Source organism: Lissotriton helveticus, chromosome 7, assembly GCF_964261635.1.
Source record: "Lissotriton helveticus chromosome 7, aLisHel1.1, whole genome shotgun sequence".
NCBI classification, from domain to species: domain Eukaryota; kingdom Metazoa; phylum Chordata; class Amphibia; order Caudata; family Salamandridae; genus Lissotriton; species Lissotriton helveticus.
This window is the reverse complement of record NC_136068.1, coordinates 1274132596-1274157581: the sequence shown is the minus strand read 5'-3', so window position 1 is coordinate 1274157581 and position 24986 is coordinate 1274132596. Positions and strand designations below refer to the sequence as shown.

The 24986-nt window shown below is 46.9% G+C and overlaps 1 protein-coding gene across 1 annotated transcript in view; it reads left to right on the top strand.

Annotated features, from left to right (window-relative positions):
- Positions 1 to 24986, top strand: part of HID1 (HID1 domain containing) — a 226412-nt gene that overhangs the window by 176774 nt on the left and 24652 nt on the right. Inside the window, exons 16-17 of the mRNA XM_078654484.1 lie at positions 21231 to 21311; positions 21800 to 21891. Coding sequence (XP_078510610.1) covers positions 21231 to 21311; positions 21800 to 21891 — 173 coding nt within the window. The remainder of the gene's footprint in view (positions 1 to 21230; positions 21312 to 21799; positions 21892 to 24986) is intronic.

Sequence of the window (24986 nt, the reverse complement as noted above, 5' to 3'; positions counted from 1 at the left end):
GTTACTCAGGCGCAACTGCATTTCTAGGCATTAAAAATAGAAAGCTCTTTCACTTGAAGACATTACGAGTTCTGAACATTGAGCATTTTACCTTATTCAAACTGTCTGTGCGTTCTGGCACTACCAGTACTTAGGATTCAGGTGGTAAATCTCACCAAGGGAAGGCTGCCTTACAGTCCTTTTTCCAATATCCAGGTCAGGAGATCTGGCCTGCACAGAGGCCTCTTCAATGGACTTTGGACTATATGGAGGTCTGGGTAACACCACTGGTGTGGCCAATGGAAGATGACCAGTAGCGTCAGTGTGTTATGTTGCTTTAGCATGATCAGCACCTTTTGCAGAAGGGGTATTGGTCGAAAAACATATAGAAAACCCATTTGAGCAGTCAATCATTCAAGTGTCTCTTCTGAAGTTGAGCTCTTAATGTATGAATATGAAGACTCACAATTTTGCAGTTACTATAGTGATGAATTGGTCTGGGCCTCGTTCCAGAGGGTGCAGGTGCTTGTTCAGGTAGTTCATATTGTGGAGTTGGCCAACTTGCAACATCAATGCATTCCCAACGTCACGCATTCAGCAGGGCACCTGCTAGATCCTGTATTCTCCAATCTGGCATCAATAAAGATCTCCCCCTCCCCCTCTAACCATGTAGTGGTCGGACCACTTCCTTGTCCCTTTTTCCTTACATTGGCAAGGGATTCCAATAGAGAGCTGTCCGCAGCCTCTCTGAAGCGACCCTGGCACAAATTAGATGCTCACCATTTCTCGGATCTGCTGAAAAATCATAAACCCTAGCTACCCTCGAACATAGATACAGCAAATAACCTCTTTCAGGACTGGTCTTCACATGCCCTGGAAAGCTGCATTCCTGCTAAACTGAGCCATAAAAAAAGAGCACAGTCTAATCCCTGGTTCAATGAGTCTCTGACCAACACAAAAAAAATTGCAAGCAACTTGAGCGTGCTTGGAGAAGCTCTTATGACCTAGAAGCTAAAGAACAGTATCGCGCATCCATCAAGGTCTATCACAAACTGGCGCAGAAAGCCAGGGCATAGTACATGGCTGCGAAAATTAAAGAGAGTAATAATCCTTTAAAAACGATCTTCACCCTTCTCAAGGTTATGAAGAGTGCAGATTCAAAAACTGAACCACCCATCACCTTGACAAACCAGTGTGACGAGTTGGCCAGATATTTTGTGAAGAAGGTGAAGAAAATCTACTTTAATTTTCCATGCGTAAATGCCAACATGGCCTGTATGGGAGGGCGAAGGGATAGCCGAAACAAGGATGGAAGAACACTCTTCTCCTTCCCGCTACTATCCCTCACCGAGGTAGAGTCTTTCTGTACTAAAATCAAAACAGGCTCCCCAGCTGATCCCATGAAACCAGATTTGCTCAGAAAATTCCAAAATCACATTCTACCAGTATGCAGGGAGTTGATAAATCTATCCCTGACATCGGTGTCCGTACCTCTCGAATTGGAAACATGCTAAAGTAACTCTTTTATTAAAGAAACATCTCTGGAGCCATTCAAGCAGGAGAATTATCACCTGATATCTCGGCTCCCTTTTCTGGCCAAAGCTATTGAATCTCATGTGAACACTGTCCTCACAGAATATGTAGAGCGCAATGAGATACCGGACCCCTCACAAAAGGGTTTCAGATCACGCCACAGTACCGAATCCGCTCTGTTGGCAGTGATGGAGCAAATTTGAAGCAGTTTGGATGAAGGAAACTCCACGGCCCTAATTCTGCTTGACCTAAGCGTTGCTTTTGATACGGTAATACCTGAGATCCTATTGCAACGCTAGCAGGAGATGGGGATAGGGTGTGTGGCCTAGGCCTGGTTCAGATCTTTTCTGGATGGTAGAACTTTCCTGGTCACTGTACCACCCCACTGCTTGCAGGAGTATGCTATCCACTACGGAGTGCCACAGGGATCAATACTAAGTCCGACGCTCTTTAATATTTACTTGCCTGCAACCCCTTGCGGCGATAGCAAAAAGCAGAGGGCTTTCATCAGTTTCCTACGCGGACGACACCCAATTAGTTTTTTCTTTTTCCAAGAAATGCAAAGACAACCTTGTTAAATTTAAGGAAGACCTGCTGGCCATTGCTGATTGGATGGCAGCAAACTGCTTGCAGTTAAATGCCAGTAAATCTGAAATACTACTATTTGGGAGAGACAGTTATTTGTGGTCGGAGATATGGTGGCCAGATTAACTGAAACCGGCACCCCTTCCTTAGGAGGCAGTGAAAAACCTGGGACTTTGGATTGACAGAGAGCTATTCTTTGAAACCCAAACAAAGGTGGTCGCGGGGTCTGTTTTGGACTTCTGCGAGGATTAAAGCCCCTTCTTGGTCTCTTTGACAAACAAGCTCGTCAGACTATTGTCCAGGACACAAACTTATCTAGGCTGGACTATGGTAACTCCCTATATCTAGGTGCAAAGAAATCTGGTATTCAGCGCCTTGAAAGGGTACAAAACGCGGCAGAATGCACTCTTTTTGCTCTCCCTAAATTTTGGTCAGTGTCTAAGCTCTTAGCTAAGCTGCACTGGTTGCCTGTGGATAAAAGAATTCAATTCAAGACATTGTGCTTTTCTTATAAAATTTTGACCCAGCAAGCCCCTCCTGTCCTAGTGAACATGCTAGCACCATACTCTCCAAGACGTAACCTGCGTTCAGCCGATCCGTTTTTAGCCTGTACCCTCCAAGTCCTACGAGCTAGAGCTGGGGGACGCTCCTTTAAGGCTTTGGTGTCTGAACTGTGGAGCTCGCTCCCTGTATCCATTAGGGGTATTCAGAATCATTTAACCTTCCGAAAGGCTATAAAAACCTGGATATTCCCGGTCTAACCTCTCTCCCTCTACTCGTCTGCGGCAACCTGTACCTGAGTAGCGCTGGGACGCCCGTCGCTGGAGTAGCCATGCGCTGTAAAAATCCTTTTAACATAACATAACTTGCTCTTGATGGATTTTCACCATGAGCAATAGAAGAAAAAGTAGTTTGTCCTCCCACTTTCCAAACTTCTGCCACCAGTAATATTCATTGCACTCCTGTAGGGGTCTGTTATTTATGAGAATGAAAATGCTTGATGCCATTGAATCTAGGAAGAAGTAAATTTAACATGAATATTTGTTCAAGGAGAAAAGACAGGACGTTCAGGTACATAGGAGACTGCCGGTTCTCTAAAGGATACTTGTTCAAGGTTCTTGTGTTCATCTCTACTCCCTGGTGTGGAAGGAGCTGAGCTTATGAGGACCTCACATTTCTGTATCTCATCTGGGTCGTCATATTTATAAGATTATTTGCTGTCTTTCGGAAGTTTTAAAGCACTTTATGATGGCAGTTAGTCTTGAGCTACCAGTCATCTAGTAAATATCTTCTGTCACCTGAGGTGCACTCCCACCACTGTAAAACACTTGGAAATGCATGTGAAATGAAATGAAATGAAATGGGGTTTTATAAAGCGCACTTCTACCCTGAGGCCTCGTAGCGCTTAGGACGGGTGGGCGGAGGCAGCCATCAGACTGAGATGTTACTGGAAGAGGAAGGATTTCAGACGTTTGCGAAACTTGAGTAGGTCTGGTTCGCTACGTAGGGCGAGGGGCAAAGAGTTCCAACAGGAGGCAGCATTCCACCATCTAGCTCTTTTAATTATCCGAGTTGATGCCAAAAAGGTGGTGCTAGAGCGTAGCGTTCTTGGGGGGTGGTATGGGGTGACAAGGGAGCAGATCAGTGCAGGGCCTTTGGGCCACATAGCTTTATGGGCTATGCACATCGCCTTGAATTGGATCCTGGCCTGTATGGGCAGCCAAGGGAGTTTTCTCAGGGCGGCTGACCCCGAGTGTCTCCGAGGTAATCCAAGCAGTAGACGTGCAGCAGAGTTCTGAGTGACCTGAAGTTTATTGATGGAGCTCGCCGGAGCGCCCAGGTACAGGGCGTTCTCGTAGTCGAGACGGGACAGGATGATAGCCTGCACCATGATCCTCCGAGCCTGAAAAGGGAGGAGAGGCAACATTTTCCTCAGCATCCTCATCAGGCCGAAGCAGGTTGCAGAGAGCTTGGTGGCTTGCTGGTTGAAACCTAAGGTGCGGTCTAGCCATACCCCAAGACTTTTGATCTGGTCTTTGGGTTCTGGTAGGGTGCCCATACAGGTCAGCCAGTCAATGGTTGCTCTGGGCGATGGGTTCTTTCCCAGGAGCATCAGTTCAGTTTTGTCCCCATTTAGTTTCAAATGAGAGTGTGCCATCCAGTCGGCTACTGCTTCCAGGCAGCTGCCCAGAGTGCTAGATTCGCCATCGGGATGGTTGAGCGCCACCACCAGTTGGGTGTCGTCTGCGTAGGTGACAATTTCAATGCCGAAGGGGCGCACTATCTCTGCTAAAGGCTCCATATAAATATTAAAAAGGGTGGGACTTAGGGAAGAGCCCTGGGGGACCCCGCTGTTGAGGGGCCAAGGTTTGGATTGAGTGGCACCCTCCAAAACCTGGAACACCCGGCCTTCCAGGAAGGATTGCAGCCAGGTGAGGGCTCACCCTGTGACTCGGAGGTGTCTTATACGTGAGAGCAAGATGTTGTGATCCAATTTAACACCAAATGGAAATACTCTGTACTGGTAGTGTTGATTGTGTGTCTTGTACTATAGAAACTTCCAGAGTTTCTGCACAGTGGCTATATCGAAGCTTATGCCTTGTAAGTTTGGGGCATGTGTAGCCATAGATACACATTCTGTGCATAGTACTGCCGTCTACTGTTTGGCTTGGATGTGTACAACTTGGTTTGTTGGAAGAAGTTTTTTCATGTCACAAGGTAGAGTGACTCTACCTATCTCCGGCAATGCGTATGGGTATCGGCTGCATTGTGAGATTCTTTTTCTCTGCTGTCTGGTTCAGATGTTCCTCTGTGAGCTCCGCTTTCACCCTGAGTGGTGTTCTTGTTGAGCCCTCAGATCCGTTACTTGTTGAGTGACTCTTCAATCTCATGTACTCATTGATCTCCACCGTTGTGTATTTCTTCAACTTCGTCCCACGGACAGACTCTACCATTCAGGCCCCAGCAGATCTGGCCTACCAGCACTTCGACATCCAAGAATATTCACGTGATGGAAAGGACGCCATTCCGGTCATCCCCCACTTGGCACAAAGTAGCTGAGGACAGATCTACACTTGGTGTGTAACGCCTGCTTGTAATGTAAGCATCGCGAGGACTCCTGTGTGGCATGCCTTGTACAGGCTGGAGAGGACGTGTTGTGGAGTGCACACTGAAGGACTAAGCTTCTCCTAATGAAAGCAATAGTAATACAGCATCTCTGCCCTGACCTATGAAGATCTTCTAAAACAGAAACTAAGGACTTGACAAAGAGCCCCAATTAACAAAAAGAAGAAAACTTCAAAAGTTGGAGGGGAAGTGTCCCATTCGATTTAATTTAATTTTACTTCATGAAGGGATCCTGTATAGCAACCTTATGGTACTGACGAAAGCCACCGACCCATAGGGCACAAAGGTGGCTGAAACATGTTGACCTGGTTCTTCCAGAGATAGATGTGAGAGACACCTAATACCTCTCTTTTCACATCCCACATTTTTTTATCATACCACTACCTTTGATCTTCTTAATAAAAATACCTCCTTTCTAAAGGTTGGAGGTATTTTAAAACTTTTTTTCCTCACATGGTGGATCCCATATGGTCTCATATTCAAGAGACAATCCCTCCTGGTGGAGGAAAAGACCCAATGATGTAACGATCAGTGGCTAAGTACGCCAACAGGAGAAATGTCTTTTGGGGAACAACACTGTTGAGGGTTGCACAACAGTTTTGGTGTTGCCCTCCCCACCAACTGTCTCAACACAACTCTTCTACTCCTTGTGATTTTACATGTTCATTTAAGGAAAGTTGAATGGGACTTTAACTTCTCCCTCCCTCGTTTCATTTTTGAGAAGTCCCTAGTGTTCCTCAACAAGAAGACTCTTCTGAATCGAAGAGCGGGATGAATCACTTTTGCTTCCATGTTGAATTGACAGGAGGTAGAAGATACTCTGGACTTCTTCAGGGATCGAGCGGAGGAGGACCTCCAGCAGCCGGCTGTTTCTTGTATTAGAATCAAAGAGGCGTTCTCACCGTAAGCGTTGACTCTGGGTGGTTTCCTACGGGCACAGCGCCTACCAACAAAGGCTGCAGTGAGATCCACAATCCCATGAGCCACTCACCCTAAGGAAGCGCCAGCTTTGAGCTTCTGTTTCTGGTTGGCTCCAAACTACCAGCCGGACCTGGTGCACTCGTCACAACTGTGCCAAAGTCCTCTTCGAAGCCTTAAGCGTCGACATTAACGGTAGCCTCGGTGCCGGATCCAAAGACGGCATCTCGGACATCGTTGGAAACAAGACACTCGGCGCTGAAGACCTCCGTGCAGAGACACCCTGTGCCGAAACACTAAGAGCTGAGATTGACCGACCTGAAGCCCATTTCGGTGTTCTCTGGATGTTGAACCTCCTCGGCTTCTTCCAGGGTGCCATCCCCTGCCGTGCGCTCTGCTGCCTCTGAGGCTCTCGAACAACTAATTCTCCAATGGATTCAAAAACAGCTCAACACCAAGCAGCAATGTATCCACATTCAGCATGGCCAAGCATCCACAGCCACCTAAGGACTCGGTTCCTCATAAGAGGAAATTGACTTTCGAGGAGGCCCTCAAACCCCTTGTAGAGCCAACACACAAGAACCCACAACAGGTGCACCTCTCCACTGCTTTTACATTTCCCATCCTCCTTCTGCCCCTACCTTTCCTCTGCTGCCTTTGGGCCCTCAGTTACACTCAACACAGGGTTCTTAACATTTGGTGGGGCGAGAGTGGACAGCCGAGCTATCCTTTTGATCCCTATGATCCTCTGAGCTCAGGCCTCTGACCCCTGGTACGATTAGGATGTGGAGGACCCAGCAGACACAGATCTCGACCTATAACCTGCGAAGCCCTCGAACAGGACCACTTTGTAGCATGAGGTCTTACTTAGAGGAGCCACTTTTCACAAGGTGGAACTTCATGTCCAGCACAATGAAGAATACTTTGTCATGGAAATTAACTCTACCACACAGCGGTCCCTCCAGTAGCTTCCGATGCTTAAGGGCATGGTTAAGCCTGCTGGACATCTTTAAAGAACACTTGAAGACACAAGTAACCACACATCGGTGGACAAAAAGCTCAAGGCTTCTCCCTCTGACTCGCCCTTCATCAGGTGCCAGTTATTCCCCGATTCCTTAGTTGTACACATGCTTGGAAGTATGCAAACTCCCAGGGAACAGGGAATGCCCCCCCCCCCACCTGGGACCGGGAGAGTAAGAAGATCGATGCTAGTGGCAAACTTGTTACGGCATGGTCTGCCACCCATTGGTGCATTGCCAATGCCATAGGGCTTCTCTCCCACTATGATCAGGCTCACTGGGATCAGATATAAGACCCTATCCAACATCTCCCACAACAATATTAAAAACAGGAGCAAGAGGTGGTGGCAGAAGGGAAAATCATTTACAAAACCAACATTTGGTGCACTTTAGATGGTGCTAACGCAGCTTCTCGCAGCATAAATACAAGTGTCCTTCGCCTCCGCCATGTATCGCTGCGCATTTCAGGCTTTGAGCCAGAAGTCCAGCAACACCTTCTGAACGTGCCCTTTAGTAGGGAGCATCTCTTCACACCCCCAGTCAATGAGATGCTAGAAAAGATCAAGAAGGGCACAGATAGAGCCAAAGCCATGGTGGTCCTCCAGACACCAGCTTCCAGCGGCTTCTTTTGCCACTCCCAGTATCGCAGTGCAGCAAAAACTCCCAACCCGGAGACTTCCACCACCTTCCCCAGACAACAGGAACAATCAATCAATCAAGCAATAATTTTTAAAGCGCACTACATACCCGCGAGGGTTCCAAGGCGATGAGGGTGGGGAAGAGGGGTGCTGTTGCTACTTGTCAAACAGCCAGGTCTTGAGTCATCTCCTGAAGGTTAGAAGGTCTTCGGTTTGTCTTAGGTTGAGGGGGAGGGTGTTCCAGGTCTTGGCGGCGCGGTGGGAGAAGGATCTGCCTCCGGCTGTGGTTCTCCGAATGCGTGGGACGGTAGCCAGGGAGAAGTCTGCGGAGCTGAGTTTCCTGTTGGGTACGTAGAAGGAGAGTCGACTGTTGAGATAGGCTGGGCCGGTCTTGTGGAGTGCCTTGTGTGCGTGAATCAGGAGCTTGAAGGAGATTCTTTTGTCAACGGGGAGCCAGTGCAGGTTCCTCAGGTGGGGGGTGATGTGGTCACGGCACGAGACGTCGAGGGTCAGGCCTGCAGAGGCATTCTGGATTCTTTGCAGTCTGTTGATGAGCTTGGTCGGGACTCCGGCGTAGAGGGTGTTTCCGTAGTTGAGTCTGCTGCTGACTAGGCCCAGGGTGACTGTTTTCCTTGTGTCTGTCGGGATCCATCTGTAGATCATGCGGAGCATCCGGAGGGTGTTGAAGCAGGTGGAGGAGACAGCGTTGACTTGTTTGGTGATGGTGATTTTTGAGTCGAGGATGATTTCCAGGTTGTGTGCGTGGTTGGTAGGAGAGGGGGGTGTTCCCAGCGATGCGGGCCACCAGGAGTCGTCCCATGCTGAGGGGTTGGGCCCGAGGAAGAGGATCTCCGTCTTGTCTGTGTTCAGCTTAAGGCAGCTATCCTCCATCCAGTCGGCGACAGCCTTCATTCCATGGTGGAGGTTGGATTCGGCGGTGAGGGTGTCCTTGGTGAGGGAGAGGATCAGTTGTATGTCGTCGGCGTAGGAGATTATGTTGAGGTCGTGATGTTGGGCGATGCGTGCGAGAGGCGCCATGTACACTTTGAACAGCGTCGGGCTGAGGGAGAACGACTGCGGGACGCCGCAGATAATCTCGGAGGCTTTGAATCGGAACGGGGGGAGGCGGACTCTCTGGGTCCTGCCGAAGAGGAAGGAGGAGGTCCAGTCCAGGGCCTTATCTCGGATCCCTGCGTCATGGAGTCGTGTACGTAGTGTGCGGTAGCAGACGGTGTCGAAGGCGGCGGAGAGGTCCAGAAGGATGAGGGCCGCTGTCTCGCCATTGTCCAGTAGGATCCTGATGTCGTCTGTGGCAGCGATGAGGGCGGTCTCAGTGCTGTGGTTGCTGCAGAATCCTGACTGGGAGGGATCCAGGATGCTGTTGTCTTCGAGGTAGCGGGTGAGCTGGATGTTGACTATCTTCTCGATCTCGGCTTGTTTCCAGCTCTCAGGGAAGGTCGCGGTCTTGAAGGAGAGGTTGATGATGTTGCGATGGAGCTGCCGGCTTTGTTGAAGATCTGGTGTGGAAAAGGGTCAGACGGCGAGCCGGAGTGGATTGTGCCAATGGTCTTGATTGTGTCTTCAATGCTCACGTTGGACCAGGTTGTCAGGGGGTCGTGGTCGGTGGGGTGAGGTGGGTCCAGCGTGTTGGGGCCTGTTAGGGTCATCCGGCGGTTGAAGCTGTCGTGGATGTCGGCGATCTTGCGGTGGAAGAAGGTGGCGAGGGAGTCGCACAGGGCTTGCGACGGCGGGATGTCATTGGAGTTGGAGCTGGGGTTGGAAAGTTCCTTCACAGCGTTGAAGAGCTCCTTGCTATTGTGTGCGTTGTTGTCAAGGCGGTGTTTGAAGGAGGTCCTCTTGGCGGTCCTGATGAGGTGGTGGTGGTTGCGGATGGCATGTTTGTTGGCTGCATGGCGACTTCTCGCTGTGCCATATCCTCAAGGGGTTACTACAGGGAAGGCTACAAGGGGAATAATAACTGGGGGAAGGACACAGCTCCCAAAGGGACTACCCTGCGAAAACAGTGACGCACATGTCCTCCCCTTGACCATTCAACAGTTGTCGGAAGAAGACTGCAGGGTTTCCTGCACCGATGGGTGCAAATCACCTCTGACCAGTGGGTTCTTGACATCATACAGGAGGGTTACTGTTTAGAACTCAGCACTCACCACCAAACATTATTCCCCGCAAACACAGACTGCCCATGGAACATCAGCATCTGTTCCATGAGGAGATTCATGCGTTACTCGCCAAGGTAGCCATAGAGCAAGAACCATTGCAATATTGCGGCAAGGGCTTGTACTCACTATACTGGATGATTCCCTCAGGCCTGTAACAAGTACATCCTATCGGAGCACTTTTACATGGTAAAACTCCAGGATGTCATCCCCCTGGTACAGCAAAATGACTTCATGACCGCCCTGGATATGAAGGATGCCTACTTTCACAAAGCTCTCCACCAGGTGCATCAAATATACCTTTGATTCGTGGTGAGTGGCCAGCATTATTAGTTCAAGGTACTGCCCTTTGAAGTCACCGCAGCCCCCACAGTGTTTTCCAAGTGTCTAGCCATGGTAGTCACTCACCTCAAACGGAGCGGCATCCACGTGTTTCGTCAGTGGTATGTTGGACTTCATTTTGCTGGTTTAGTGCCTCAACTAATTTGCATGTAGCCAGGTTCTGAACTGGGATGGTGCAGTGAGCTAAAAAACGGTGATGGATCAAGCCCTGATCTTTTGACTGGGTATGAGTGTTCTGTTTAATTCAGATGCTCTGTCCATCACCACCCCCTTTTCTGAATCGTTTTGGCCACTATAGAAGTGGCAGGGTATGCTCAGACATGAGTCCCTTGCTCACTGCACCATCAGGATTCAAGCAAGCCGGGCCGAAGACGGCTGCAATGCCAGAAACCGGTCCCCGGAAGCTTGTTTCCTTTCCAGTAAAGAATTGGCTTGGTAGTTTGGTCTGCCCTGTTCCCATGATGCACTGGGCCAGGGACAGACTAATTTGCATGTAGCCAGGTTCTGAACTGGGATGGTGCAGTGAGCTAAAAAACGGTGATGGATCAAGCCCTGATCTTTTGACTGGGTATGAGTGTTCTGTTTAATTCAGATGCTCTGTCCATCACCACCCCCTTTTCTGAATCGTTTTGGCCACTATAGGAGTGGCAGGGTATGCTCGGACATGAGTCCCTTGCTCACTGCACCATCAGGATTCAAGCAAGCCGGGCCGAAGACGGCTGCAATGCCAGAAACCGGTCCCCGGAAGCTTTTTTCCTTTCCAGTAAAGAATTGGCTTGGTAGTTTGGACTGCCCTGTTCCCATGATGCACTGGGCTAGGGACAGACTAATTTGCATGTAGCCAGGTTCTGAACTGGGATGGTGCAGTGAGCTAAAAAACGGTGATGGATCAAGCCCTGATCTTTTGACTGGGTATGAGTGTTCTGTTTAATTCAGATGCTCTGTCCATCACCACCCCCTTTTCTGAATCGTTTTGGCCACTATAGGAGTGGCAGGGTATGCTCAGACATGAGTCCCTTGCTCACTGCACCATCAGGATTCAAGCAAGCCGGGCCGAAGACGGCTGCAATGCCAGAAACCGGTCCCCGGAAGCTTGTTTCCTTTCCAGTAAAGAATTGGCTTGGTAGTTTGGTCTGCCCTGTTCCCATGATGCACTGGGCCAGGGACAGACTAATTTGCATGTAGCCAGGTTCTGAACTGGGATGGTGCAGTGAGCTAAAAAACGGTGATGGATCAAGCCCTGATCTTTTGACTGGGTATGAGTGTTCTGTTTAATTCAGATGCTCTGTCCATCACCACCCCCTTTTCTGAATCGTTTTGGCCACTATAGGAGTGGCAGGGTATGCTCGGACATGAGTCCCTTGCTCACTGCACCATCAGGATTCAAGCAAGCCGGGCCGAAGACGGCTGCAATGCCAGAAACCGGTCCCCGGAAGCTTTTTTCCTTTCCAGTAAAGAATTGGCTTGGTAGTTTGGACTGCCCTGTTCCCATGATGCACTGGGCTAGGGACAGACTAATTTGCATGTAGCCAGGGTCTGTACTGGGATGTTGCAGTGAGCTAAAAAACGGTGATGGATCAAGCCCTGATCTTTTGACTGGGTATGAGTGTTCTGTTTAATTCAGATGCTCTGTCCATCACCACCCCCTTTTCTGAATCGTTTTGGCCACTATAGGAGTGGCAGGGTATGCTCAGACATGAGTCCCTTGCTCACTGCACCATCAGGATTCAAGCAAGCCGGGCCGAAGACGGCTGCAATGCCAGAAACCGGTCCCCGGAAGCTTGTTTCCTTTCCAGTAAAGAATTGGCTTGGTAGTTTGGTCTGCCCTGTTCCCATGATGCACTGGGCCAGGGACAGACTAATTTGCATGTAGCCAGGTTCTGAACTGGGATGGTGCAGTGAGCTAAAAAACGGTGATGGATCAAGCCCTGATCTTTTGACTGGGTATGAGTGTTCTGTTTAATTCAGATGCTCTGTCCATCACCACCCCCTTTTCTGAATTGTAATCTCTTACAAGCTTAACTTTCCATTGGTACAAGATAGAGAAATAGAGTTTAGTATGCCTGAACTCAGGATTTAAAAATACATCTTTTAGTACAGATGATTTTTATATTATGTGTTTGAAATTACCACTTTTAGAAAGCAGGTATTTTCATACCGAACCATTCTGTGTGCTTCTGCTGGTTTGTGTATTGACTGTCTGTTTTTCGAGTGACAGGGGGTGAGGATGTACATTCACTGTAGACAGCCACAAGGGGGTTTGAGGTGTGTCCTGCCTTTCCTTCATGACTCAAAGTTGGGTTGAATAGGCCTTTTCTGCATTTAGAGTGGTGGGAGGAGTTTTCACTAGTAGCTGAATAGGCAGTGTCTCCTCTGTACAATGCTGTCTCCACCTCCAGTAGTTAAGCTGGGCCACAGAGGGAAGCACTGATTTTGACTGGGCTCAGAGACCCTTGACACAAAGAGAACAAAGAGTAAATGTGGTATAAATATTGGATCCCTGACCCCAGGACTTCAGTACTCTTTTGGATCAAGGAACCTGCCAAGAAGAATAGCAGTAGAAGCTGTGAGGAGGAACTACTGCTGTGCTGTATCTCCAACGACGCCAACATAGACGCCGCTTCTTGCAATGTGGTTTGAGGGCACTGCTCGTAAGTTACACAACGCACTGCACCGTCCCACACCCCAGCCGTGGCCTACTGACGCCGAAACCATTGATTTCAGTTGGTGAGCCAACAACATCGCTTCAGCAATGACGCTGCTGCTTGCACCGTATCCTTCTAGCACCGCAACAAGCACAGCCCCACTTTGCAACGCAGCCCTGGTCACACCAACGCCGCTGGACGGCTGTCAGGGAGCCGCTTCTGCACTGCGACCTGAGGGCACTGCACGCCGCACTGCTGCACTTCGCACCTCAGCCCTGACGCCAGTGCTCCTGACTTCAACCGCACGGAGTTAAATCTGCATCTCGTTTGACTTCAAGGGCCCGAAGACTACTTCACCAACTGCCTTCACCGACGCCGGCTCTCCGAGGCTCATCACGATGTCACCGACGCCCTACAGTTCTAAAGGCACTGTAGCTGGCCAGCGACACTGTGATCAGCCAGAACTGTTTGGATTTGTTGTTCAAGATGCCACGATAGCCCCAGACAGAGCTATCAACTTCAAGGAACTATATTTTACATCTATTTTGCTTATTGCTATTTCTAAGAACTGTATGGTGGATTTTTATCACTTGTAGTCTTGTTTTGCACAGATAAAATGTTGGATATTTTCTTTAGAACTGGTGTGATGTCCTTGTGTAATGCTTTCACTATATTACTGTTCGTTATGTGCAAATGCTTTTCACACTGCCTCTGAGATGAGCCTGACTGCTCGTGCCAAGCTACCATGGTGGTGAGCAGGGGTTATTTTGGAAGTGTATCCCCCTTGCCCTGACTAGGAAGAAGGGTCCCTACTTGGACAGGGTACCACCCTGCCAAGTAGAGACCCCCATTTCTAAAACTGGATGATTGGCTGATCAAGTAGGCCATGCAGCACCAATGCCAAGCGCACACTCAGACCTCCATACAAGTCCTTCACAGCCTAGGCTTCACCATCAATGCGACCAAATCTCACATCCAGTCCCTCCAAGTGCAGCTTTTCCTTGGTGCTATTCTCGACTCCCGATAAGGAAGGCTTATCCCAGCCCTGCCAGGGTGCAAGCATTCCAATCACTACTGCCTCTTTTTTAGTTGGATCATCAGGTGATGGTCAACACTGGTTAGCTGCGCATTGCTCTCCGGCGGAGAGTCATTCGGAGGATCTAGTGTTGATATGGGGCCGTACTCCTTGCTCTCTGCAGTGGTGGAACGCAGACAACCTGTTGCAGGATGGTCATTTCCAGTTCCACAGGAGGCCATCACCATGTACATCTCGCTCACTGGCTGGGGAACGCAGCTGTAGGACCTCACCATCTAAGGTGCATGGGCGTCTGCAAACCAGGGTTTGCACATCAATCACCTAGAACTGTTAGCTAAACAGCTGGCCCTCAGAGCATTGCTTCCCTTCATCCACCTGAAAGTAGTCTTGATCTAAAGCAGACAACACTACTGCGGTGTTCTACCTACAAAAACAGGAAGGAATGCACGCACGCTATTTGTCTTCATTAACCCAGAGCATTTGGCATTGTGCAGTACATCACAGGATACATCTGCTGATTCAGTACATTCCCAGGATAGAAAACGACTTGGCAGACCTTCTCAGCATCAATAAATCCACGAATAGGAACTCCACCCCCAAGTGCTACTCCGGTACTTTCATTGTTGAGGGTCCCCACAGATAGACCTGCTTGCCAATGCATGACTGAAAATCTTGCACTATCAAAGATAATTTCATAATGTAAACGTATGGGTGATAGCTAACAGTAAAGGACAGGGCTTGTGTGGGGGAGCTTACCTGGCAAGTGTTGACCAGAGGATTGAGGGTAGAAACGAGGATGACTGGGAAAGGTCACCTCTAAGTAAGAGAACAACTGACTGACCTGGAGAGCTTATCTTCATTACTTCAGAGCAGCACTGGAATCCATTGTTTCTGTTACAAATTAAACACAACCCGTAGGGAAGCCCAAGTCCAGAAAGCATTTTATGCAAAAACTGCAGGCAGCAAAGCAAAAAGATGAAACAATTGTGATTTCAACTTACGAGGGCTCACGCTGGAAAATTCTCAGTTTAATGCTAAAACATGCAAATTTCGGTCTGGCATAAACAATTTTGTCTAATACAAGTCAATGTGAGAAGATCATGTGACGGCAATTAATTGGTTTCAGCAGAAACTTATGTAACATAGGTTCCTGGAAGTTTTCCTCCAAGGAAGCAATAAGAATTCAAGATACCATTCATATTCACAAATGTAAACTATTATTTTCACAAAGCCTGCTTCCTTCTCCTGATTAAAAAACGAGGTTATGCTTGTCAAAATGTGCAAAGTACAACATGACGCATCATGGTTCCCGAGCTTACCATGCCATGGAAAAGCTATCAGCAAACACAATACTGCGTAAAACTTTAAATGGAAATAAATCATTTTTTCTAACTTGCTCACAGTGAATATATGCACACCAGACTATTTTATAGTTGCACACATTTCAATTCACACCTATATTAAGCCTAACAAAACATGTTTTCACATTGCCTCAGATGCTTGTCAGTCTATCTTTGCCCCCAGCGGCCATTGACAAGTCACGAGGTGGCTCTTCCATGTCTTTGGTTTAGATGATGTATGGGAAAGTTGACCTGGGTGAGGGGGATGAATAAGATCTGAGCTAGCGAGAAAGTACAACTGTTGGGGAGAAGGTGAGTGATGGAGCATGATTAGGTGAATGCTGGCCTTCGAGGTGAGAAGAACTCTGATTGATACAGTTTTAAGGTATAAAGGGAATCCTTAGTGAGAGCTGAGAGTAGAGAGGATGGCAAGTGGCCAAAACATACTTGGGTGAGAGTTGACCTTGGAAGAAAGTGAGAGGGCCAATGAGATAGGAGCAGATGCCTGTATAACACCAGAGTTAGGGGATAGAGTGTTTGGGAGAGAGTGGAAAGTAAGGAGAGCGCATTATTAAGATTATGAAGACACCTGGGTGAGAGTTGACTTAAAACTCGAAAAAAAACATTGGGATGATCTGTTTCCCTGAAGGGAGGGTGGATATTTTAAGAGTAGAGAAAGAAGACAAATGGATAAGAGTTGACATTAAGTGAGGATGTTGTGGTGGGAACTGACTTGTAGGACAGAAGGCTACATGCAGAGAAAGGACACTTGATTTAGGGGTGAAGAGAAAGAAAACAAATAATTAACTACTTGAAGAGAGAGCAGGCACTGGAATGAGTTGGTTGCAGGAGTGCTGACCAAGGTATAGAAGACAATTGAGTGAGAGCTCACCTTAATCAAGGAAGTCGAGGCAGAGCCTAAAGAGAGTGCAGATAATGACTTGAAAACAGAGAATAGTTGGGTAGGAGATGGCCTGGGGGAGGAACTCAAAAAGAAATACTTGTGACTGACCATTCTTTCTGAAGTATAATCACTTGTCTTGCACCCTTTTTCACAAACCCCCAAAGCACACTTCTGAACTCTATAATCTCTCCATGTGGAATTTCCCACTTCTCTTTCTGCAAACCTGTTTTCCGGTAAAGCCCATCTGTACTTCCACAGTCTCTCCATTTGGAATTTCTCCACCCCCTCCCCCTGCAACCACCCCACTCATCTCTTAGTGAAGGCTGGAATGTTACAGTATTCATAAATCCTCTTTATCACTGCAGCCTTGAGCAGCACTTCTGCTTTTCATTCTCAGAAACATTCAGGTCTGTCCAAAATTACCTCTCCATACTTTAAACCTGTTGGTACTGAGTTGCCCCGGAAGACCCAGGCACACAGGGTCATCTTTGGTCAGGGACACTCATCATGTGATTTCAGCTATGTTTAGAACAGAAGGGCCCCATACATGCACTTTGAGATATGGCGTGGAGAAGTTGCTCTTCACTGCCTCAGGTCTTGCGCTAATGTCGTCCACGGTCGCTCTTTTTTGCACAGGGAGCAGAGATGGCACATATTACTTTGCTATCATAGCAGGATTGCAGTGGTCTTCTGGAAAAGCTTTAGTTGTAAGAAGAACCTTAAAAAGTGATTCAAAATCTGGAAGATCCAGGCTATCACTGGATAGGTCACAGGAAAAACAAGGGAACCCTACTCACGAGGAACCAGGGTGCGAACTTTATATAGGAAAACAATGGTTCCAGTGGAGCAATCAATGTACAAACAATAGTCGATACGCAGCTTAATAGCAATAAAACATTTTGAGGGATTCCTGAGGGATGTCTGATAAGAAAACAAGGCTCCAAAGATCAGAGTTTGTTGCATAAATAGTAAGGTTGTATTTTTTTAATAAAGATAGTAATCACTCGGTAACATTATATACATAGTACTAGTGACAAGGTGCAGTGGTGTCCCAAGTGTATTTACGTGAACCTAAACGGCAAGTTATTGACACAAGGTGAGATATTTACAAGGATTCTGTAGGGGATATGTACAAGGAAAAAAGGGACAAATGACCATGAACAATAAAGTTATAATAATTTACACAATGGCTATTTCAAATCATAGACACTGGTTATCTGGTTCATTCCCTAAGGGCGTCGACGGCGTTTCGACCCGGGGGTGGATGGCGGGTCTCTTCAGGACCAGGGGTGTGTGGGACATCTCAGTTTGGGCAAGCTCAGGGGACAGTGGTGATGGTAAACCGTGCGTGTAGATTAAGGCGGTACTTACAGTGTGCCCAGCCGGGTACACTGAGGGTAATTTTGTTTCTGATTACGATGATGTCAGTTCCTTGTCCGTAATGGAGAGACAACCACAGGATATGTGGGGTTGATTAAGGGGCTTTGCGGCGCTTAGTAGTCGATGAGTAGCCCGGTCGGACGATGCCTTCGAAATGGGATGCACGCTCGCTGCCTTCGTTCGGTCTGGATGTGACCGCCCGCTGGATTCCATTACTTTGTGTGACTGGTCCGACCACCACTGCATCCTCTTTTATTTCAACAGGGCGATATTGATGAGGATGGCTCAACCAACGAAATTAAAGATATGGAAAAGGGACCTCGGATCAATAAATTACGATGAAATAGCGGCCCACTGTAAATTGTCCCTCACCTCCCAAGCCGACTTGGTTGAGGTGCGGTCACTCACTGACGCCTACAATTCGACCATCTCCAACATCTTGGGGACCATCTGCAACCAGTGGCTGTAGCTTCTGAGACTATGGGCTTCGACGATCACACGGAGAGTGGCTCAGAGGATGGTGGTGTCACCTCTGAATGTCTGGCCGTGTACTATTTATCTGAGTTCATGCCTCTGGTAGCAGAGGACTTCAGTAGGACGGCACGGGGTATTCCCCCTGGCTCACCTCTTGACCCTGTACCACATGAAATCTGGAAGGAGTTTGAGGTTGAGCTGTTTCGAACACTCCGCCTGGTTTGTAACCAGTCACTTGCTAATGGAGTGGTTCCGTCTCAATGGAAGCAAGCACTGGTGACACCCTTGCTTAAGAAGCCCTCCCTTGACCCCGAGTATTATAAGAACTATAGGCCTATCTCATTACTGCCTTTTCCAACTAAGATTTTTGGAACAAGTGGTTAGTAGCACTCTTTCTAGGCATTTGGAGCAAAATAGCCTACTGGAGGAGGTTAAGTTTGGTATCCGGCCATCCCACGGTACCGAGACGGCCTTGGTGACCGTCATGGACGAACTTCTGAGGCGGGCAGACAGGGGTCAGGCAACTATGCTGGTTCTGCTCGACCTTTCTGCCACCTTCGATACGGTTAACCATGGGATCCTGCTGAGAAGACTGAGAGAGATGGGGGTGATGGGCTGTGCTTTGCGGTGGTTCCAGTCTTTTTTACAGGGTAGACAGCAAGCTGTGTCCCTCCCTCCCTTTCAATCTGCCTTCACCAATATTTCGCACGGTGTGCCACAGGGTTTGGCTATCAGCCCTATCTTATTTAATATCTATCTGAAACCCCTGATTGCAGTCATCAAAGAACCTAATATTAACACTGTTAATTATGGTGATGACACGCAGCTGATTCTCTCCTTTGAGGGAGATCAGTCGACGTCAGTGGAAGTGTTTCACGATTGCCTGCGTGACTCTGCGTGTTGGTTGAAGGAAAACTTGCTACAATTTATTTCGGGTTAGTCTGAGGTGATGTTCTGCTCTGCGGACAGGATTCCTCCTGCCCCGCCCAGTAATTTCTGGCCTACTGACGCCTCGACCGCTGTTCGGCCAGTTAAAACGGTCCGTAACCTGGGCATTATGTTTGACAATAAACTTACTATGGAAGCCCAGGTTACAAAAATAGAGGCCTGCTGTTTTGCCATTATTAGATCATTGTGGAAAAATGTTCCTCTTCGGCCCCCTCAGGCGCGTGCGCTAGTGGCGCGCAGCACGATTCTCAGCAGATTAGATTATTGTAGTGCTCTATTGCTTGACTCTCCAAAGTTTCTTCTGGACAGACTGCAGAGGATTCAGTCTGCGACGGCTAAGTTAGCCCTGGGGTTGCCCAGAAGGTCTTCTTCCTCCGCGGCCCTGTCAGAGCTGCATTGGCTCCTGTTGAGACAGAGAGTTCAATTTAAGTCTCTCTGTCTTGTTTTTAAAGCCCTTCATGGGCTCATTCGGAGAAAGTTTGAATGGTATGTTCCTACGAGAAGTCTCCGCTCATCCTCGGCGAGATTGGTGAAGGTACCAAGGTTTAGGAAAGTCAGGTCAGGTGGTAGATCCTTTGGTGTGGCGCTGCCAAACTTTGGAATGAACTCCAGTGGGAGATTAGACAAATCAGGGATCTCCTTCCGTTTAGAAGGAGTTTGAAAACCTGGCTGTTCCCCAAGACATAGTTGGCTGTCGGCGTTGGACACATTCTTATTTTGTACTTTGAGCTGCTTAGCACCAAGATACCTGTAAGGTCATGGTGCGCTCTATACACCAACAAAGAATAGCAGTGGGTCACAGGGCTAACTAAATTATGTATCCTTTATAACAATGTGTTCAAAATCAAACAGTGAGATCTTGCCAGGGGAGACTCCTCAGCGTGAAAGAGTTCCCATCAGTCCCCCATCGAGACCGCCCTTCATCATCTGGGTACTCTCAAACTTTGAGGGTACTGATACCCATAACAGATCGGCAGATGCTCTAAACCTAATCTGGGGTATATCAGTGAAAACAAGGCTAAAATATGAATTAATGTCTCTCTAAAGGAACTGAATAGCAGTGCTAACTATTGTGAAAGTGCAATAGTGAAAATACTCTAAAATTGGATAGTGCTAGGGGAAAAAAAGTTTATTATGCACCCCTTCACTCCCAAAACAGTAAAAACAGTGCAATGGTAGTGTAACAAATAACTACCAATAAGAATCTTTGGTCGACATGTTTCTGCAGACACTCGGAGCCAGAAGGGTCTCCTGCTGCTTCCTCAGGACCATTAATGCTACTGCTAAATGTATAAAAGAAATTATATCACCTGAGAAGTGCAATATATTTTTTCTTCCTCCTGACTTCACACGGCAGGAGAGATTCCAGATACATAGAAAGAAAGACCAAAAACGCACAGTCAGTAACTCTACCAATGTGCTAGAATCAAGAAACAAAATGTTTTGGTTTTTTTGTTCTACACGCTAGCTCTTGCATGCCAGCCACATATGGGCAATAAAATCTACCATATACAGTAATTGTTTGTGTTCACTCATCAATTTGGCAGAAGGGAACAGCCCCTATAAATTAAATAAATAAACAAATAAATAAAATAAAGGTGGGCTGTTCATTTGTGTCTGTTTTGATGTAGGTATGCAAGACTGTTTCAGAGAAGTGGAACAAGCACAGACACTTTTTTTTCTTCTACAAGTCTGGATTTCTTGGTGGTGGGGATGACTAGGAGATTTGGCCTGACTATATGTGAGGGTTGGGCATTATCAAACCATCTGGAGCAAGAGATATGATGCCTTATCCTAAATCATATTGTGGGTGTTGCAGAGTATCTCACATTGGATGAGTGTAGATGTAGGACATTGTTCGAGACGCTTAAGGGCAGATGTATGTGGTCTTTTATTGAAAATTTGGCCAGTCTGCATATTTGTGGGCATTCAATAAGGTATTGCCATCCTCACAGTAGTATAGAATGATGAGATTGAGAAAGGAAGGTCAGTGTTCGTTTGGGAAATAATTGGTGACTCAAGTCTTGCGAGCAGGAGCTACTCTAGGTGATTTTCTGATTAAAGATGGCACCTAGATCTGGCGCCATAACATGTAAAAGGGAGAGTATGATGTGTGCTTGATGCTATGACTAATTGTATGTTGCAGAATTTCTCCATGTTCAGCCCTTTTTTCTTTTCTTTTACAGGAAGGTTCTCAGTCCAGGCGGGATCGTCGACGGCTTTCCAGTGTGTCCTCCAGTACACAGTGGAATCCCACACCTGACTGGGTGAGTGTTGGATGGAGAAAAGGGTCAAAGGGACTGAAAGTACTAGAGAGAGAGCATGTGTGGGTGTTTGTGTGTTCTCTTGTTTGAAGACTTTTAGGGTTCCAGTCCAGAGGCACTTAAGTGTGACGTGGTGAAGCCTGAGGCCACTAGGATTCCATTAATCTGACTATACTATAAATTAATGTGAGGGATTCTTGATCTGGTTAGCTTTATTTGTAATTCCTGTGCCTTAGTCTTAACTATGATTCTTCCCTCTTTTGCTAAGCTTTGCTTTGTCCAATTTGTGACTCTCCCTTCGTCTGTTGATCTGTGCCTCCTCTGCCTTGTGGTGACCTGTGATGCCTCAGCCTCGTTTTGAGTTGTGATGCGTCTCCCAGGGGTCTAATCTGCATCTTCGTGGAACTAAGATCTTGTGTGTGGGGATGAAATTTCCTCTAACTCTCTCGACTAGAAAAGAAGGAATTGATCTGGTGATCTTTGTCCTGCAGGTGTTGTCTTGGAAGGCGAAGCTTCCCCTGCAAACAATCATGAGGCTGTTACAGGTACTTGTGCCACAAGTTGAGAAGATCTGCATAGACAAGTAAGTGTGTGTTTTGATATGTGTGTCTTCAAAGGTGGTCACAGGTATGGGAAGATGTTTTGATAGAACTTTGGAAGTCAAGATTCACCTCACATGCTTTAAAATGCTAAGACATTGGGGAACAAATAGAGATGCAATTCTCGCACATCTAGCAATCACCAGTTGGACCCTTTACCATTGTGTTGCCTTGTAAGGATACAGATCTGCTTTGCTCTGTTATTTAGAAACTATCCCAATCCAGCTCCTGCCCTGGACTGCTATGACACACAGCTTTCCAGTAGAGTATTTTTCAATGGCCAGATATAAGTTATTTTAAGCATCATCACCTTCCTTTGCCCCTGCATGTAGGGCAACCAAAAGAAAATTGCCTCCGCTCAGCCTGTCAATTTCAAGAGTTTGAATAAAGAAACAAAAGCCAGGTGGAGAAATTATTATTTTTAATTTGCTAGAGCAAATGCAGGGTTAATTCTGCTTAGCGACATTAGTTTTCATCCTATGCTCTGAATCTAGAGTAAACACCAATTAGCGAACAGTAGCATCTAACATTGGGAAAGAAGGAGTAGTGAGCCAGTAGGGGATAGGCAATCCCATTGGGAAGGATGTAAGCTAAGGAATTTTCATTTTGGGCCAATTTAACTTCATATAGTGAAGAGACAGTCTGTCAGGTTCATGAATGATACCTTAATATATAAATAGGTGTCGTTGTCGTTCTGTTGGATCACCAGGTCCCTGAGCTGCTCCATGCTCAAGTTAATGTTGGAGGTAGGATGGATCCCTGGCATCTCCAAAGAGCACATGCTGCTCCGACCAAGGGGCCTCTGCCTATACTACCTTGATTCTACCAAATAGAAAAAGCATTTGCAAAGCAATCAGTCTCGCCTTTGGGACCTTATATGTATTTAGCTATGCAGCACATTAGCATGGGTGCTGAAACATCTACTGTTCCTTTACATGGAGGGAAAGTAAGCACCAGACTGCGTGACATACCAGGTATGGGAACACATGGAGAGAAATATTGTCTTTCAGCTGGAAATGATATAGTTGAAAGCTTTGTTTTTAAAATAAAAGCAGAGACTTTGGTGGTCATATCACTGAAAATACAAGATTTAAAAAAATATATTATTGTCTACGGGGGCTTGTGGAAGACCATTTCTATGGACTGGAATCTAGAGAATGCTAAAGGGATTCTGGTATTTAACTGATCTCTGCTGATTGCTTTCTAGAATGTTAAATCGAGGCAGTTGCCAGAAAGAAAAAAAAAAGAAAGTCTTCAGCAGAAAGCAATGCTGGTATTTTACTGACCTCTGCTGGTCGTTTTGTATCAAGACAGTTAAACAGAGGCATTTGAACAGAAAAAAAGTCCCTAAGTGGAAGCAGACACGTCCTAGGGCTGATCTCCAGAGCCCAAAAAGTACATACATATATAAGTATATACTAAAGTCTATATTAAAGTATATATACTAAAGTATATACACGAGGTCTTGAATGCTCAACCTAAAAAGGAGAACCACTTAAGAGCAGTCCTGCAAAAAGAGTTAAAAAACAATGCATCACTTTGGCCGGTACTAATATGTGTGGATGAATTAAAGGTTTTACATCCAAAACAGTGGTTGATTCTAGTCATCTCAATAGGAGATCGAACAAATTGCATGGTAGAAGGAGGGGATTCCATCACCAGTTCCTGAGGATGGGTTCAAGCCTTTCTGGTCTTGCATGATAATTCGACATCTTTGCTGCTCGACTTGCTTATGTCACTTGCTTAGAATGTCCGCATGGTCACTGGGCTCTGCTGGCATCTCCAGGTTTACAGGTGAAGCATCTGAGTTCCTATGTGTGAAGGAGTAAAACCGAGTGGAAGCCTTACAGTGGGCTCAGGAACTTTTCAAATACAGGGATGAACAAAGAAACATAAACATCAAAGGATACTGTTGTAATATGAGCCCCATGTTGCACTGAGTCAGCGAGCATAGCTAGTGAGCCCGCCCTCTTGAGGGGGCTTTGAAGGGTTATCCCGAAAGGGTTATCCCGAAGAGAGTATTAAAAACAATGACTTCAAACGGTCCATCTTACGGCAAAATGCTATAAATATATTGGCTGCAAAGTTATAGATCTTACAGGCAGTTTTGAAGACAAATCTATAACATATTCCAATTCCCCAATTAGGTAAACTACTACAGAGAAGCCAGTTTCCAGAAAGTTAAAGCAAATAGATGACAATAGGCTTGTTTTTAAAATGTAGCAGTATGTAAAGCAACAAATACAAGTCAGTATAATCTTAGCATGTACAGCGCTGAAGCTGCTCAGGTTTGATAATGTCCATGTATGAAAACCACCACAGTGTGGCTTTTTTCACAGCCCCAGTATGTGTCTTAACACTGCCAGGCCAGTATTTCCACAGTGTGGCCAGCACTATGTCTAGCCTGTAACAATTTTTGCTAACACACCGTCCTTGGGTCATAGACCACAATGTCCCGGTATGTAACGCACTGCCAGTCTACTGGGCCGAAATCCACAATTGACCAGTATGTAAAGCACCTTCTACAAGGCATTATACGCAGAGCTCGAGCATGTAAACAAATATCCCTGTCTGCGGTGCTACATTATAGTAAGCAATGTCCTCAGACCAGTGTCTGGAGTATCATAATACACTAACTAGCCTCAGAAAGGTGTCTGCAAGTACTATCCCCAGACCAGTATCTACAGTGCCACAGTATGTTGAACACTATCCCCAGACCAGTATCTACAGTGCCACAGTATGTTGTGCACTATCTCCAGACAGTATCTGCAGTGCTACGGTATGTTGAGCACTATCCCCAGACCAGTATCTACAGTGCCACAGTATGTTGAGCACTACCCCAGACAGTATCTGCAGTGCTACGGTATGTTGAGCACTATCCCCAGACCAGTATCTGCAGTGCCACGGTATGTTGACCACTATCCCCCGACCAGTATCTGCAGTGCTACGGTATGTTGAGCACTATCCCCAGACCAGTATCTGCAGTGCCACGGTATGTTGAGCACTATCCCCTGACCAGTATCTGCAGTGCCACGGTATGTTAAGAACTATCCCCAGACCAGTATCTGCAGTGCCACAG